Source organism: Manacus candei, unplaced genomic scaffold, assembly GCF_025592945.1.
Source record: "Manacus candei isolate 608988 ecotype Guabito, Panama unplaced genomic scaffold, ASM2559294v1 h1tg000065l, whole genome shotgun sequence".
Classification (NCBI taxonomy): Eukaryota; Metazoa; Chordata; class Aves; order Passeriformes; family Pipridae; genus Manacus; species Manacus candei.
The window spans coordinates 3536326-3553357 of NW_026138113.1; the positions used below are offsets into that span (position 1 = coordinate 3536326).

At 43.1% G+C, this 17032-nt stretch overlaps 1 protein-coding gene across 4 annotated transcripts in view; it reads right to left on the bottom strand.

Moving 5' to 3' along the window:
- Positions 1–1106: 1106 nt before the first annotated feature.
- Positions 1107–17032, bottom strand: part of ZNF423 (zinc finger protein 423) — a 229555-nt gene continuing 213629 nt past the window's right edge. For all 4 annotated transcript variants that reach the window (XM_051805569.1, XM_051805568.1, XM_051805571.1 and 1 more), the window contains one exon: positions 1107–1741. In XM_051805569.1, coding sequence (XP_051661529.1) covers positions 1712–1741 — 30 coding nt within the window. In that variant the 3' untranslated portion in view covers positions 1107–1711. The remainder of the gene's footprint in view (positions 1742–17032) is intronic.

Here is a 17032-nt window from a genome sequence, read left to right on the forward strand (position 1 = left end):
TACTCCAATTATGCCCAGTAGCATTCCCTTACATGTGTCCCGTCCCACTGCCCTGAAGGAGCCATGTGTGTACAACATGACTATCAGCACCACCAGTGATCTAAATGCTGAACACCTCATCTGCAGCATCAACAAACTGCGCCCTTGCATTCGTTAATAAGCTCAATATATGAATTAATTTGGGCATTGACTACACATCCTTGAAAACATTTTTCCTACGAAATACCACTTACATGCTCCAAGCCTCGACATGGCACAACGACAACCAGTTGTGCTCTAGTTCAGTGCAGCGATTTCGAAAGGCTCTGACTGTGCATGTTCCTATGCCACAGTCTTGAGAAGCCTTGTACATCGTGGGAATGGATAACCACATCATTTCAGCTGTCACAACTGCTGAACATCTTTCATGATGATTATGATTCATTGAAGCTGGAGACACCATGAGAACTGCATCTCTCTAACTTACCAGAGGTGTCCACGGTCCTTAAAATGACAAGTTTCTCCAGCTGGAGATATAAATTACCTCACAAGCATACGATAAGTTTAAAAACAGTAAAAGAGAGCCTGGTAATTGGCTCTGTCAGGCTGCCTGATGGCAGTTTCTGGTGTCAGACGTATGGCAGCTACGCAGAGCTACAATACTTGGGGGCCTAGAAGTCCACGTGTTGGAAATAAACAGTCTCCCACCACAGTCTGCAAGGCCTGATCCAATATCTGTGCATTTGTGTACCATCCAGAAAGCTTTTTTAAATTTTTTTAATATATTGGAACAAAGAAGCACAGAGAGAGGGTAAAGGCAGCTATAGGTCAGATCCCTGCTTTCTTGTTGACTTGAGTAAAAATTAAAAATATCATAAGCTAGAAGAACCTTTTCATAGTATATGTTCTTACCTCACCTCAACCTACCGTGGAGCCTGGGAGGTGCATCCAGAAGCGAACACAATGCCAGACACAGGAACATGGCTTTTGGGTTCTCCCAGCCTTCCTTCCTCCTGGGCTGCAGAACGCTCTCCACCGTCGGGTGAGCGATCCCTGTGGCTCAGACACCCCAGCCAGCAGCGGCGATGCAGCGGGCACTGACAGACAGACAACCTCTGACGCTAAGCTCATGTATTCCCTTTATTGAACTGTACTAGTTATTGCAATCAGATTAAGTCACATTTATAAAGCAGACCATCCAGTTGCACTGAAACCGATTATATTCATTACATAGTTTTAATCACTGTCCGGTGAACTGGCAAATCCAATCAAAGCATTAGTCTTTAATTAAAAAATTAAAAAGAAATATTTAGACAATAGCCAAGCAATCACATCACAATGCACAGTTACCTAAAATTGCAATTAAAAAGCAGTTAACGAAAAAGAAAAAAATCACACCTAATCTTTAACTATCAATATAATACAAGAAGCAACAAAGGGCAACAGCATCAAAGCAGATTTATCTAACACTATAAATTCAGTCAGAAGCAGAAGCTCTAAAGTACACTAGCTGAAGCAGGACAATAAAAAATACTGAGCATGGAATACTTTTAATCTCTTCCATTAATATTCATTTCCAGCTGCTTATAATAGCAGCGCCTCATGGCCAAATCATTAGAGTTTTACATCTGGGTTGCAAATGACACTTTGATTGGATGTAATGTTCAAATGGTCCTCCCCACTGTGCCACCGTCAAGTCTTCTGCAGAGAGGTGTCCTGTAGTGCCAGTGGCTCACTGTGCGTGCTGGCTCAATGTGTGGTTCTGGAAAGACGAAAAAAGGAGACATGCATGAGGGGCAGAATAATAGAAAGCATGCCCATACCCTCCCACTCAGTACCATTTATGCAGAGCTCAACATAAAAGCTTCTCAATTATTACAAAACAAAATGCAATAAAGAAAAAGTACTCATAAGTAACAGCTGCCAATATGACACATTTGCTTTGTTCTGACAGATCTGTTAATGCTGGCATGAACTTAGAAAAAAATGCTACAAGCCAAGTACGGCCATGAAGGCTTCTTCCCTGCCTCCCCTCCCTGTACATATAAAGAAAGTGGTAACACTTCATGGGCAAAAAAACTGCCTTTAGGGATTCCCTTAACTGTAACAATTAAAAAAATAAAAATCTGAATCACAGGGGGAACCCTTGCCATATTTTACTCTTTTATTCTCATTAGTATCGGGTGCAAGTACTGGCAGCAAGAGACACCAGATTGTGACACACACTTCTCAGTCCAAGAAATACTTCGGCAATAACAGCTGAACCGCCCGCTCAGGCACCAGGGTAATATTCCCAGCAGAAAAAAGGTTGGACATGTAACCCAGAAGTTAAATCTCTTTAAAGAATTGACTTTGCTCTACACATTTCTTTCAGCAGTTTAGAGTCTCTTTTGTTCCCTTTTTTCCTTCTGGTAGATTTGTAATAGCCTCATGTCATCACAGTACCTCACCTCAGAGGATGCTGACCTGTCTTGCCATTTTGTGTAGGAGCCAATAAATCATGGAGCCAACCTCGGAAGCGTATTTTTAGAGCAGTTCCAATTCACCTACATTTTGTGTTCTGACTAAAACTCCAGTCCTACACGTAAGCTCAGCTTTATTTGTATGATTATCCAATTATTTGAGCAACTAGAGAAGTGCTTCATGGTAAGATTTTCTTGAGCTAGGTCCCCAGCATCCTCAAATACAAAAATTCATTTGCATTATTTTAAGCCCAGGTAATTTCTTATTCTCCATCTGCCTAACAACAGAGCTGGGCAAGACCACCAGCTTGAAGAATAAGTTTTTAAAGACAAAATGAATTTTGAATCTAATTATTTATTTACAATGATGAAGCTTTAAAATAAAGTAAGATATTTTAACTTTTCATAAATCATCTGGTCCTTCTACACTACCCATAGCTACACCCTGAGCAGGAAAAAAAGAGCGATCCTTTGCTTTTTCCAGAGATGACATCTTCCTGATGGAAATCGCCTGTGCAAAGAGCTAACGGGTGGCTGGCGATGTGGGGCCGGTGTCCGTGACCCCGTAGGCAGGCAGGAGCATTTCTGGACTGTGCACTCCCAAAAAGTGACCACCAGGTGTCAGAAGTGCTGCTGAGTTCCTAAATCATGGTCAAAGTTCTCTGCGGTGCTGGGGCGGGAATTGGGCTGTGGGAAGTCTGGGCAGTCTGGGCAGGCGTTACCGGGCTGGGGTCCGGGCAGGTCACTGGAGTGGCAGAGGAGCCACAGCCACCACATGCATGGAGCCCTCGAGAAGTGAAATACCAACGGCCGGTGACATCGCAAAGTAACTACTTGTTTAGCACAACACCGGCCCTCTGAGCACACCCCAGTGTGTGTCCGTAAATATTTCAGAACCACAAATCAGAAGTCGAGTTACGGCATGTGAATGGACAGCTGAAAGTCCCTTGTTTTTAGACAATTTAACATCACCAAACATAAAATCCAGTGGCTTTTTATACATGGAAATTGTCCTGGCCTCAAGAAGGGATGACCTTTGCAGCTCTGGATGTTATTTTCAAGTCTAACAATGACTTCATGGAAGAGGATGCATGGAGACCTGCACACACAATGGCAGCACTGACAAGAAGCTTGCCCACTAAATCTAACCGGGGAAGCATGAAAATGTGAAAGAATACACAGGCCACTCTGTGCTCAGACACACTCCTTGGCATTTTAACAATGGCCAGTCCTTGTGCACTTCATTACAATTCTATTTTTAGGTCATCCTGAATACCAATAAAAAAACCTCGAAAGGTTTACCATCTTCAAATTGAAAGAAGGGCTACTCATGGTAGACAAATCCATACTTAGTTAGGCCGTGTCATTTAAAAGATAATGCACAATCAGCACTGGATGCATGACACACGGTCTACAGTCAGGGAACATGATTTCAAACTTGTGTGGCTGCTGCATTGATTACAACAGGCAGGTCAATAAAGGAATGGTATATGGCTCTAAATCTGATAATTAAGCTTTCATGGTGAGCCCTCCCATCTCAAACATCAGCTAGTAACATGTTCTGAGCACTCTTGATACAAGGTTTGTGAACAGAGCTTGTGAAAGAAACAAACAAATTATACTCAAATGCTGCAACCATTCAGAGCTGGGTGGGGTCCCTGTGCCACAGGGCTAGGAGTTAAAAAAAAAGGTACATTTTTCATAAGCAAATCTTGATTTTGTCTTAGTATCTTGGGAATGCACCATTTACTCCCCATGCATGCAATACTGACAATCAATATGCCATCTATAGGTAGAGCCACATTTTATACAGGACCCCACAAACAAGTCTGTAATGCCTACAGACACGAGAGCCTGTGTGCACCACGTCCTTCCCCTGCCTTTCTAAGCAGATCCTGCACAAGCCATGTGCACAAACACTAAGTCCTGCACACCAGGGTGCTGGTGAACACGAGGTGAAGGCTGCCTAACCACCACTGTGTGTGTTCACAACTCCCATGAAAGCCCGTCCGTATCCTCTGCAACCAGTATAGGTTTCTCACCTGTTAAAAATGTATTTGAGACCATACAAACATGCTTTCCAAAAATAGTCTGGCAACCTATGCCCTGTGCATCTGCAGCTTATTGGAATTGTGCTTTGCACATGTCAGAAAGCATCTAAGGTGTTCAGGGCTTTTGCATCTCCTTTCACATGTGTTTTGCATATTTGACCTGTGCTTTTCCAAATACCTTTATTAGGCACTTCTATGTGTGCCCAAGGACACAAAAAATTTCCCTGGCTGCCCAGACTTTTGGAACAATTGAAAAACACATAAATCCTGGCATTTGGAATGCCCTGTGCCTTAGCAGAAACAGCTTTGACCCCGATGCTACACTGGGCTGTTCCAAGCAGCAGAAGGACAATGTAAAGGCCAGAAGAGAACGAGCATTTTGAAACATGATACTATAGGAATGCTTCTACCCAAGTAGCCTAAGGAAACTTCACCCACCTTTCCAGCAGCAGGATGGGCTGGCAGGAAAAAGCTCAGGCATGATTTTTCAACTCCAGAAGTTATAGTTCAAAAAAAAAGAAAGCTTAATGGTGATTTCCAGAGGAAAATAGAGCAGCCACAAAAAGAAAGGCTCTCCAGGCACACTCATGTGTGTGTTTGCACATGCCCACCGGCTCACAAGGCCATCCATACATGGAGGCGTCTGGGGGCCAGCAGGAGGCAGGACATCATTTGGAAGCTGAACAGAAAAAATGGTTCTTCCCAGCTCCTGTTAGACCCCCTGGTTTACACACAGCTCACAGCTGATACCCCACTGAATACATCATTCTGAGACATTATTGCAGCTGGAAAACTCTACAGCAGCACTAAGTCACCTGTCAAGATCAAGTAAGTCACTGCTTATTTATAGGACAAGGTTGGAAAATCTCTTCTTTTCTTCTCTTAATAATGATGCAAAATGGATAGCAATTCCAGCAGCTACATCAGTGGGAAAAATGCAACTAGCCCAAGCCTTGGGGCTGTCGCAGTATTTAAGTGGAATTTTCTACTGGCTGCACAATCCCCAAATGAACCATTTATGGGAGAGTCTGTGACCAAGGAACTGGGTGACGGACATTGCAGGAAATAAAAAGATTTCAAAGAATGGTTGATTATTGTCTGTGTAGATACTGATTGCTCTCCAGATCTTCCCTGGGGACACCCCCTGCCTGCCCTCTGGATGCAGATCAAGCCGTTTGTGCAGGACATCCACAATGAACATTTCTCTGTTTTTCTACATCCATGATTATGAAAACACTGGCATGACAATCTCCATTTTCAGAGCACTGTGTCAAGAAGGAAAGCATCAGGCTTGAAAGATGATCACTTACAGCAGTTCAAAGAACTCTTACAAGCTATATAAAGATCGAGAGAAAAAACACACACAAAAAAGCAGCACATGATGGAGCGAAGCTCCAAGCCAGGCAGTCAAGCTGGGAGTCTCCCACACTGCAACGATGCTCACTGCCAACAAGTCACAGGTGTACTACACAGGAGCAGGTGAAAAAAATAAAATGCAACTGTGAGGGGTGTGATAATGGTTTGGGGCTATAACACATCCAGTCTATAGTGCCATTATGCATCTGTTACGGATTTAGGTATTTTGTACCAGCCGTTTACAAGTACATTGTCTATGTGCAAGAGCATATACACCTAAAAGACCATATGTTATGCAGAGGTTAAGAAATGGCCCAACAAGGCTGCTGATGCCCACCACCCTCAGGTGAAATTCATAAGCCTTCTACAGTGTTACACAGAGACTGGGACTGATGAAAGGCCATAAAGCCTCTCTCTCCCCTTCCAAATCCCATTAAAATGAACAGAAACCATTCCTTAAATCATTTCAACAAGAATTTTGGAGATAATAGATTCATGTGACAAACAGCAAACATGAAAACCAACTGGTCATTAGCCATTGGGTGACCTATTAATCCCAATATTTTTTCCTGAAGTGTGAGGAGTCCTCCAAACCCAGGTGAGAGCCCAAGCAGTAGCTCCCTGCCTCTCCCCACCTCCGTGCCCAGGTTTCTACCCCTGCTTCAGGCACTGTCTGACTCCAAGCCCAGAGATCAGGGTCTTGGCTGAGGACCCCTTGGGGCTGTGCCCCCTCTTCCCCATTCTCTCTCCTTTGCCCCTTACGGAGCAGGGCAGGAAGGAGATCAATCCCTCCACTGACTACCAACATGCACAGCTTGCCAGACAAAAGCTAAACCTCAGAGTAAGGCGCTGACTTGAAGCAAAGGCTGAAGTCTCACATTTGAACATATACATAAAAAAAGACAAAACAAAACGTCCAAATTGCTACAAACAGACGTTGGAGTGTCTAAATATTTACGAAATACCATCTGCGGCTTTCTTTTTTCAATGTTTTGCATCTTTTGAATTCAAACTGGTCCAAAAATCTCTCAGCTGTTATTCCTCATTATATATCCATAAGCACACACGCGTATGGGCATAGGTACTATTTCCCTCTAACAGCAATCCATAAAGATGAAAATCTTTATGCCTTGACTTTATAAAGGGATTACTTTAGGCAGAGGACACAAGGCGACCCTTGCTTTAGCCACTGGAGATTATGCTCTCTACAGAAAGCTGTGAGCCTTAAATTGGTGGTGCTCTAATCCTAAACTGGAGAGGCATTCAAGGGATGCCATGACCCAGAAGAGCAAGTGGAAAAAAACTAAATTAAAAAAAAAAAGGCACACTGAAGAGGGAGGAGTGTGAGAAGAGAAAAAGAGAGAGAGAAAGGGAAAGAAAGGAGAGCAAGTTTGCTTTACAGGATCAAACTATTTATTTTTATTTTTAATTTCTTTGCTACTTTCCCTTTGCTATCAGACTCTAAAGAAAAATCACCTTTGCACCCCCTTGCAGTTTGTATGTGCTTATTTTTAGAACTGTTTGACAATTATCCAAGGGTCTAAGACTAACAGATGGCCTGTCTTAAAGCCTCATATGTTCACTAGTTTGCACTTCTGACAAACAGTAAATGTACTCAAGAGTGTGCCATAAACAGGGCTGAATGAATACTCAGAACACAATTTAGTTAATACACTTCATTAAAACTGATAGTGGTAACCAATGTTTCCCATAAAACCAGGTGTTAATTGCCCTTCCAGTTGTTTCAGGTAACTCTTACCCAGTGACATTTATATGTTTAGATCGTAGTTCTTCAGGCAGCACAGTATTACTTCTTTCCTTTCCCTTGGTATTTTACCCACTACATAAAATGCTTGTAACAAGTGAACTCCAAGTTATCATGGCATGCAATAAAAAAAAAAAATTGTCAGGCAAGATAGGTTCACTTGTCCCTTCTTTATTTGAAGAATCACTTGAAATGGAGGTAGAGGCAAACGAAAGGTGGCACATCCTTTGTGAAAGGCAACAGCTGCCTGTGTTACTGCTTCCTTCATCTCTGAGCATCTGATAACTTGCCATGCGTCAGTCAGTCCCTGTGTCAGCACACTTTGAGATGGCACTTCAACAAATGCAGGTAGAAGGCTGTCCTTTACAAGTTATTGAACCAGGAAAAAAAAAAAATCATTCTGAGTGTCTAAGAAAATATGCCTGGAGGTTTGGTGTCACCTGAAAAGCAAAGTTGCCTGTTTCCAATGGAAATAGCTGCACCTGAGTCACTGTGATTCTTGCACATGATTACTCCGGGGCCAAATGCACCTGTCACTGGTTCTGTGACACAGAAATACTCTTCTGTGCCACGACAGAGATGCCCCCAGCACCCCTGGAGTTTCTGTACTCACTGGGAAGGGTGAGCAGACTCCCTCAGTGCCTTCTCAGCTGCGGGATGCTCCAGCCACCCCCAGAAACCTGCCTGGCTCCTCTGGAGACCTGGACCTGGCACTTCATCCGGAGTCAATGGGAAGGTTCAGAACTGTAAAATATTTACAGGGCGAAAAAGCCATTCCACACTGACTAAATGCTGACTGGTTTTTATTAACAAATCTCTTCCTGTGGCTGGAATGTTCCTACACTGAAATGCAGCTGCCCGGCTGTGGGTCTGCAGAGCCCCGGCAGAGCCAGAGGCATCCCCGCCCGCTGCCGGCCTTTGTTCTGCACCGGGGCTGTGCTGCCGGGCTGCAGCGCCCCAGCAACACCCTCCCTCTGTTTTATCTCTGTGTTACACTGCTTCTCTTCATTTTAATGTATTCCTGAATATTGATTGGCATTTCTGTGTTACTCTAGTTTGAAAAATTACCCTTTTATACAAATACCTTTCTTAGAGTTATTTTTTTTCCCAGCCCCAGCCTTTTCTCACACCAGCTAAGGGTTATTAGATGATTTATGAATTTAATTTCTCTTCTAATTCAGGTTGTTTAGTCCTAATCAGACTTTGACAACTTACCTAACATGCTTTCCCCTTTCCACTTGAGACTAATAATTCTGTACCATCAGTCTTCCAGACCTGCCATCTCCTTCTATTTCTTCTCTAAAACCTCAGAATAAACCAAGGCAAGCCTATTATAAGTGAACTCCAAGTGCAGACTAAGCCTGGCATAGCCTCTCATATTCAATTAAGTGCCTCACCAAAAAGTCTATATGCTTCTTTCCAAAAACACTGGATAAAATGCTGAAGCACAAAAGCAAAGTGAAGCCTTTGGGAAAATCTCCTTACCACAGGACTTTGGAAATAAAAACCACAGAGGAATACATTATTAAGAGATAACCAGAGTCTTCTGTTAGAGAAACTAGCTGTAAACACACCGTGATTCACTGAGGCACCCAATGAAACCAGGGAGCTAATAATACCTGTCCTGAGGGACCACACGCTCCTGAGAATTTCACTCAGAAATGCAAATTTATCAGCATCCTTGTGACTCGTAGTCTCCAGTATGCCATGAGCAAGATCAAAATAAGCTGAGGGAAAAAACTTATACTTCCTAAATATAAAGGGAGAGGGACAAATTTAATTACTGTTGTCAGAAGGGCAAGAAACCAGAATATTTTTCGAATTCCTTCACTCCCCCCTCAGCCCCACTGTTTCTTCCTGACTGGATCCCAGAGCCCTTGTTGATCCCAAGAACAGAAAAGGGCTTGCAGGATCCAAGCACACCACTCTGCCAACAACATCTGGTGTTTTAACCTGGGCTTGGGAAGTCCATGGTTTTCTGGGAACCTGGTCCTACAGATGCTCAGGGTCACTGCCACCCCTATGCCTCCACTGACATGTCACAAACCCCGCAGCACGAACGCCCTCAGCCCGGCTCCCAAGTAACCCTCCAAAGCTGTCCTAGAGAATGCAAACACCCCACTTCTAGTCCACTTTCAAATCTAAGCCACACTAATTGGAGAAAGCATCTCCTGTCCACAGGTAAACTCCTTTGACTCTGCTACACCAAAAACCTCAATGCGTGCCCCAGGGCTGACCTATTTTTATCCACTTATTGGTGGTACTCAGGGAAGCAAAGTTTCAAAATCATTTGCAAGAGGAAAACTATTTTCCAGGAATCCTTCTTAAGTATTCCTCCCAAAAGCATGAATTGTTGATTCCTTAGAAGCCTATCTGAAGCTTACCTCATTAATCCCTTCTTGATCTAAGGTAAATCACATTGCAGAAGCCAGTTAATTGTTCCTTTATGTGAGGGCTGGCATCATCATTATGGAACAATTTGTGACTCCTTTAAACACTAAATCATTTCCTGATTGGGTCTTTATTATAGGACCAGGATGGTGTCCTCTCACACTCTCTTTTCTCAAAAAATACTCAGAGCAAAAGGGAAATGCTTTGCACAGTACCTTTAGCAGTCACCAGTCAAAATGCATAGACAAAGCTTCACTGAGTGATCATTTCCATGGGAATGTAACCAAACAAAAGCCAGGAAATTCAAACTTGAACCTAAAACTCACTCTGCTGTTCTCTGGTATGGTAAGGGTCACTGAACACCATCTGATTACTTCTTGTAGCTTTTTCCCCTGCACCAGTTAGGTATTCCTTGTGTAAAGGACCATATTCCTGTCACATGGCCCCCACGTACTGCTCAGACTGACAAAATGGCTGGTCAGTGATCTGTTGCCTTGGACATAATGGCTGTTAATGCTGGTTTCTCATTTTAAAAGGGGAATAAAAATCCTCCAGTGCAAGTGGCTCTACTATAAAATAGCAAGGCCACAGTTACAGAAGTGTTTTATATGCTGCCCCATTAGTATAGATGCCACCAGCACAGCAGAAATCTGCAGACAGGACTGTGCTCAGCTCAGTGCCCACTGCCTCAAGGAATTAACCCCGGAGGAGCTAGGAGACTGAAAGCGTCATGCAGGATTTGTTCTTATAAGTAAAAGAGGGGCAAAAATATCACCAACACAAGCCATCTCCTCCAAGACATCACAAAACAAAACAGCAAGGCAATATTGCTGTTGCACTTGTGTGAAACAACTGGGTTAAAAAATGGGATTTTCTGCCAGTGCTACTCCATTACAACAGTGTCACTGGTCTCTGGAAAATCTGCCTTCTAAACAGCAAGATGCCACATTTTAAACAATTGTGATTTCATGCAAAGACTAAGAGCATGTGTCAGCCCCAAAGGAGGACAAATTTTTCAGAAGTAAATATGTTCTAAACTACCTCACTGCTCCTTTTGAAGACACAATAATGTAACACACCGATGACAGATATGCCAGACACAGCCAAACCTCAATGCCCATGGCAATTTATTCAGGTTTAACTGTGCAGCAGAAACAAATGAGGAGGCTGGGTGGTCAGGCAGGAGTGCTCCCCCAGGGCTGGCACAGTGCGGGAGCTGCTTTAGCCACTCCTGCACAGCGCAAAGCCAAGGCAATTTGGTTCTGTGGACTAAGGTGACCTTAGGGTGTCTGTCCCACCCACCCAGGATGTGGCACAGAAGACACACGAGACACTCCACAGTGAATCAGCTCAAGCATAGCTGAGTGATAAACTCGGGACTGCTGCTGCCAAATCTGGTCTGGCTCATGCAGAGTTGGGGTGACAGAGCCTCGATGAACCCAGTCTGACCTTACACAGAGTCACGAGCTGTCTCTGCACTGATCCCATCAGCATGTACACTCTTAGCTCTATCATCCAGATTTTTCTAACAAAGTCCCATAACCTCATTGAGGATAAACAGTTTAGTATGTCGTAAGTTATTCCATTACCACGAAACAAGAAAAAGAGAGTATTAACAATCTGTCCACTCAGTTACTGCACAGGTCGGGTCGCTGCACATGAGCACCCAGCCCTACACCACACACAGCCGGCCCTGTTTCACATGTGCAGAACAGGCACAACCTGGAAACAAGCTGTATCCTAAATTATATTATCTTTCTTCCTTTCTCTTCTGGTCAAAGGATGGTATAAAACTGCTCTCAAAATACGATGTTAAAGCAGGGTATCAATTACACAAACTTTAGTATGTGATTGAATATACTTCTCTGGAAGCAACTTCAGAAAGAGCAAAGAGCAAGGCTGTTCCAGGGCTGTTTTCAGGTCCCTGAGAGTAGGCTGAGCTGACAAGAACAACAAGAGCATGGAGGTGCAGGCAGTGACAGCCCTATACACACACCCAGGTGCAGAAATGCAAGCAAACCACTGACTTTCTAGCAGTTCCTCCTCCTTTTGCTCTTTTCAGGCCCCATTTTTTCCTGGTCAATTATCATGCTTGCTCCATGTATCTGACCTCACAAGGGAATGAGAACAGGTAAGCAAGGATTTAGCAGGAGTCTCTACTATGCTCTTTAAAACCCCCTGGAAAAACTGGCCCTTGGCAGGACCTCTGTCCTCAGCTCGCTCCAGCAGCCAGGGCTGGAACTGCTGCTCCCGCTGCCTTTCACTGTCCGAGGAGATAAACCCCGGGATTACACCCTAAATCTCTTCCTTGCAAATCAGAGGTAAACCCAGGACCTTTCAAATTTTTTCATGAAATTATTTTTCAAATTCCTCCTAACAATAAAAGTGATGGGGACTTCACCAGCACCACAGCAGTACAGTATCACTCCAGGATTTCCTGTCTGGAGTTCAGGCTTCACGTCTGAAATACAACACACACACAACATTTGTATGACTGAGGAAACACAAGACGCTTGCCACACATTTATTATCTTCCTGGGGAAATGATATAGAGGACAAAAGAGACTATATTTACTCCCTCCCCAGCTGCTTTTACAATCTAATAATTTATTTCTCCTGGACATAAATTTCAGATTTAAACGAAATCCCTGAAACCTAAAGATGCCACATGGTAGAGGCTAAGGCAGTATTTCTTTCTGTTTTGGAGATGGGAGTGCTTAATGCATTGCTCAGTTAACCAGGAGCCTTAAAATTTGGGGGAGGGGATGAAGGGGACAAGCAATTAGACTGTGGCAGGCCCTAAATGCAAATACAGGCAACTATGATTACTATATTCATGCACAGAGTTAAAAATATCTGGTTATTGAAAATTATTTTCTCATTCCATGGGGGTTTATCTAGGTTTAGGCCAAGATATTTATTTTTTTCTGCAGCAGCTGTACTGGGGATTCTTTTACATTTTTCTTACACAGAAGCTATATATCATTCACATTTCCGAAAACTGAGGTGCTTTCTATGATGTAAGAAATCTCTACAATTAGAAACAACCATGTCCTCTTTCAGAAAGATAGAATACATCTCCAAACCCTTCTAAGTAGCAGTGCTCTTGAAGCAAATGTAAAAATCCAGGGTACAAATTCATGTTAACTGTTACAGATATATCCATCTGTTTCCAAACCAACTAGTGACTGAAACTGATGAACTCACTGAAATGTAATTTTCGAGTCTACTAGCGTCTGTTCTCTTCTAGTAATAAAGTAAATGCTTTTCAATAACTGTGCTGCTTTTGAATGCCAATTTCCATTTAAGCAGGTTCAGGCTCTCTCTTAAAAAAAACCCTAAAATTAAAATAGCAAATGCCTTTTCTTTCCAAAGGTCAAACTCAGCTTTTAAAGAACATGCAACATTTCAGCAAGGCAGAGAGGACAAAATTCCAATCAGATAAATGGGCTGTGCAATGATTGAGAACCACGGCTGCCTCAGGTTTCTGAATGGGCTGTAGGATAGAATTTGGCACAGTCTGATGTTGAAGCTTATATCTCTTTTACTGCAGACAAGAAATTCACTGAAATATATAAATAATGAATGTGGCTGGGGATCTCTGCTGGTACTACTGCTGGTTCTGCAAGATGCAGGAGCAGAAACATACACTGCTCCATGGTTTTGTTATTAGGGAATCCTTGTTCTCCAATAATAAACACAGAATATTTTATCTGAAATGGCTTCTGCAGCACATACTGTATAAGTTTCAGCTTTCTAAAAGTGCCAGCAAATTGCAGAAAGATAAGTTACAAAGACGTACCTAATTTGCTGTGATGAATTGTGTGCATGCTTCAGTGATCAAAACTGCAGCTGAGACCCATTATATTTAATGATCTAGACATTTCTTGTGAAAACACTCAGGCATATACTGTTATGTCTGGACAAGCATCCCCATTTTGCTCTAGGAGAAAGCAAATGAAGAGACTGAACTTCTAAAAGGATGCTGTACACCACCCTTGATGAGCTCTTTAAAACTGAGGCTGATCAAGCTCCACTATTTGCCTTAAGTAATGCTTATGCTCTGCCCTTTCCAGTGCAGCAATCCTCTTCCTTTGAAAAATGAAGTCAGTTCCTTTGGATGCTAGCGACACTTACAGGAGGCAACAGAGCTAATCTATGCTCAGACCACAAACTAAGTATCAGGGCAGCTACCACAGCAGAAGAAAATCAAAGGGGCTGTATTAGACATCTCTTCCCACCAGCAAAGAAAAACTATGACGAGACTTTTCAGACAGAAAACAAAAGAAAAAAAAATATTTGCCGACATATTATACAAGTGTTCTGTTTCTATTTTAAGGACTATGTCCTGCTTACACAGGCATGTGCTACCAAGCTGGGTAGAGCCAAGCAGTGGTAGCTGGTTCTGCTGTCCCTGAGGACACTTTTCCCACACATCCAGCTGTGCCAACAGCCATGCTCACAAACCCACAGCTTACGGCCCCTTTGCTCTGTGGCTCTACACAGAGCAGCAGGAAACCCTCCTATGGGGACAGGGATTTCACCTTGTGACCATGTGAAGGACTTCTGAATAAAGGGTCTGTGGTTTCCAGCCCTTCACATCTGGCTCCTCCAAAATTCTCCTGCACGGTACTGAGTATATTGTTCAACCCCTGCCTTTCCAACTTTGTAAAACAGGAAAAAACAAAGCCAGAAAAAGTGCTGGTAGGCTTAATTCATTCATAGTTATAAGAACCACGGACATCTGCAGAGAAAAGCCACAGAATTTTCCTGCTACCACAGATTCAAGAGCTCATGTTCTCTCTCCCCGGTCAGTCTGAATCTCCTTCTGTCATTGTTCAAAAAAAAACCAGAGCGAGACATAAACGCATGTTTTGACTCCAGAAATAAGGATTTCAAAGTGCTATTTCATTCACCTGAGGAACTGCTAAATACTATCACAGTGATAATTTGTGATAGTGTGGTAAAGAATGAAGAAAAGGTATTTGTTAATTGTTGACATAACAAAATTAATTTTCCATCCCTAAACTTTTCCTCATCTCTCCTGTGAGCTCTGATGCAATGTTACTGACTGGCACTGCTGAAATGCCAACTTGCATTTCTCATCCTTAATTTCTCTCTAAATGTCATTAGTAATTGTTATTGCCAGACCAGAGAGTGCAATCTGGTCTTTCCAAAAGAAAATCCATTTCTCGTTTCTTCTCCTGTGCTTCCTCCTTTTGGTCAGGATGGATGCTTAACACATGTGCTTTGCTTCCAAGAGGATGGGAACGCATTAATGTATCTGGAACTACAACATTCCTGCTTTATTTATTTACATATAGCATGCCTGGATCCTTATGAATACCAAATTGTATATTCAGAAGGGTCTTCAAAGCACATCTTTCAAGAACACTAACAAGTCTTAATTGAATAAATCTAACAAGTAGGGGAAGGGAACACCCTTTAATCTGTGCATACAGACTCCTCTCTGGATGCTTCTGTAAATTACTCTTTTGGTGGGTAACAATGTTGTCAAATATAAAAGCACATGATACGATTTTTCTCTCTTTCTGTCACACAGAAGAAAATCCTTTTCAGTGAGATGAGTAAACTGGTCTAGCTTTGGTCTGGATTAAGGTCTAACCCTAACTGACCCACACAAGTAAAAGTGGTGTCCAGCACTAAGCAGAGAGGTGAGCTTAGACATCTGTGTGCAAAGGAAAACCTGCCAGTGTAAAAGGCTGGCTCCTTGCACATCTCTGTGTATTGAGCCAGCAATTTGTATAGTTAAGTGCAGCATCTACAAAATTTGGTCTCCGATACTTAAAGGCAAGTAGTACCTTGGCACTCTGAGTCAATTTTAGAAGGGACTCTGTCATGACAGACCTTTAACTGAGTTCCCCATAATCAGCACATCTTTCATTTGCATGTCTGCATTATATTTTGCAACGTATATAAAGTAATTAATTCAAAGCTAAGCTGCATTTCCATATCCATTAACTAAAGGCATCTTATCTCAAAATAAATAGACATTTGGACATTTCCAGCCAGGAATTGTGCTTTCAATAAACACAACTGATGCATATACATTGTCTCTTGGCGGCTTACACTCCTGCCCATCTGTTGGGATGGCATGGTGCCTACGCAAAAGTTGGTTGGACCCTTGCCCTAGGGCATAGATGACAGGCAACGACGGGTTTAGCTGGGCAGCCTGAGCACCAGATCCAAGTGCCATCTCTGCTGTAGGAAGCCCCTTCTGTGTGCCAGCGCTGCCACATTGGAACGACATGCCTCCTTACACTTGATCACACATGTTGACACTTGGGTGCGCTTAAGTGCATTAATGACTGAAACGATGCCTTTCACCTGGCTCAAATCTTCCCCCCCCTACTCTGCAGCGCTGCTGGGTTCTCTGCACATTTTCATGTGGCTGTGGACACTTTGTCAGCCAGGGCCAGCCACAGAACAGCGTTAATGTGGTGAGAAATGAAGGAGGGTTTTTTGTTATGGGCCATGCTGCTCCAGTGCCAGACATTTCTTCATCTCAGGTGAGAGATCTTTCTGCAACTCACTGAAGAGACCTCAGAGAGGACAGAGATGCAGCAATATATTGATCACAATCATCTTTCCAAATGCTACACCTTGTCACTACGTCAAGCACAGGGCAATTCAATATTTCTGCACCATTCTTTGTTGCAGCAGATGTGGCCACGCAAAGAGGCCACCCAGTCTGGATGATGTTGCTGTTCCAACAGCAACCCCAGCCCCTGGCTCAGCAAACACTAGCTCCCTGTGTGCTAGGGAAGAAGGTGCTGACAAATCACACAGAGGTGCATGAGCATGAACAGCCCTTGCTCTTACATCAACCTCTGTGGATGTCAGGCCCAGGAAACCTCTGGCATCCCCTGCCCAGAACCTCAAGTGCAGCTTTGGCAGACCCAGCAACAGCCCCATGTAGCCTACAAAGGTGTTTCTTAGCTTTGGTCTTTATGAAAGCCTGTTCCAAATTTTTAAACAGCCATGTATTCCTCCTCCCCTGAATTTAA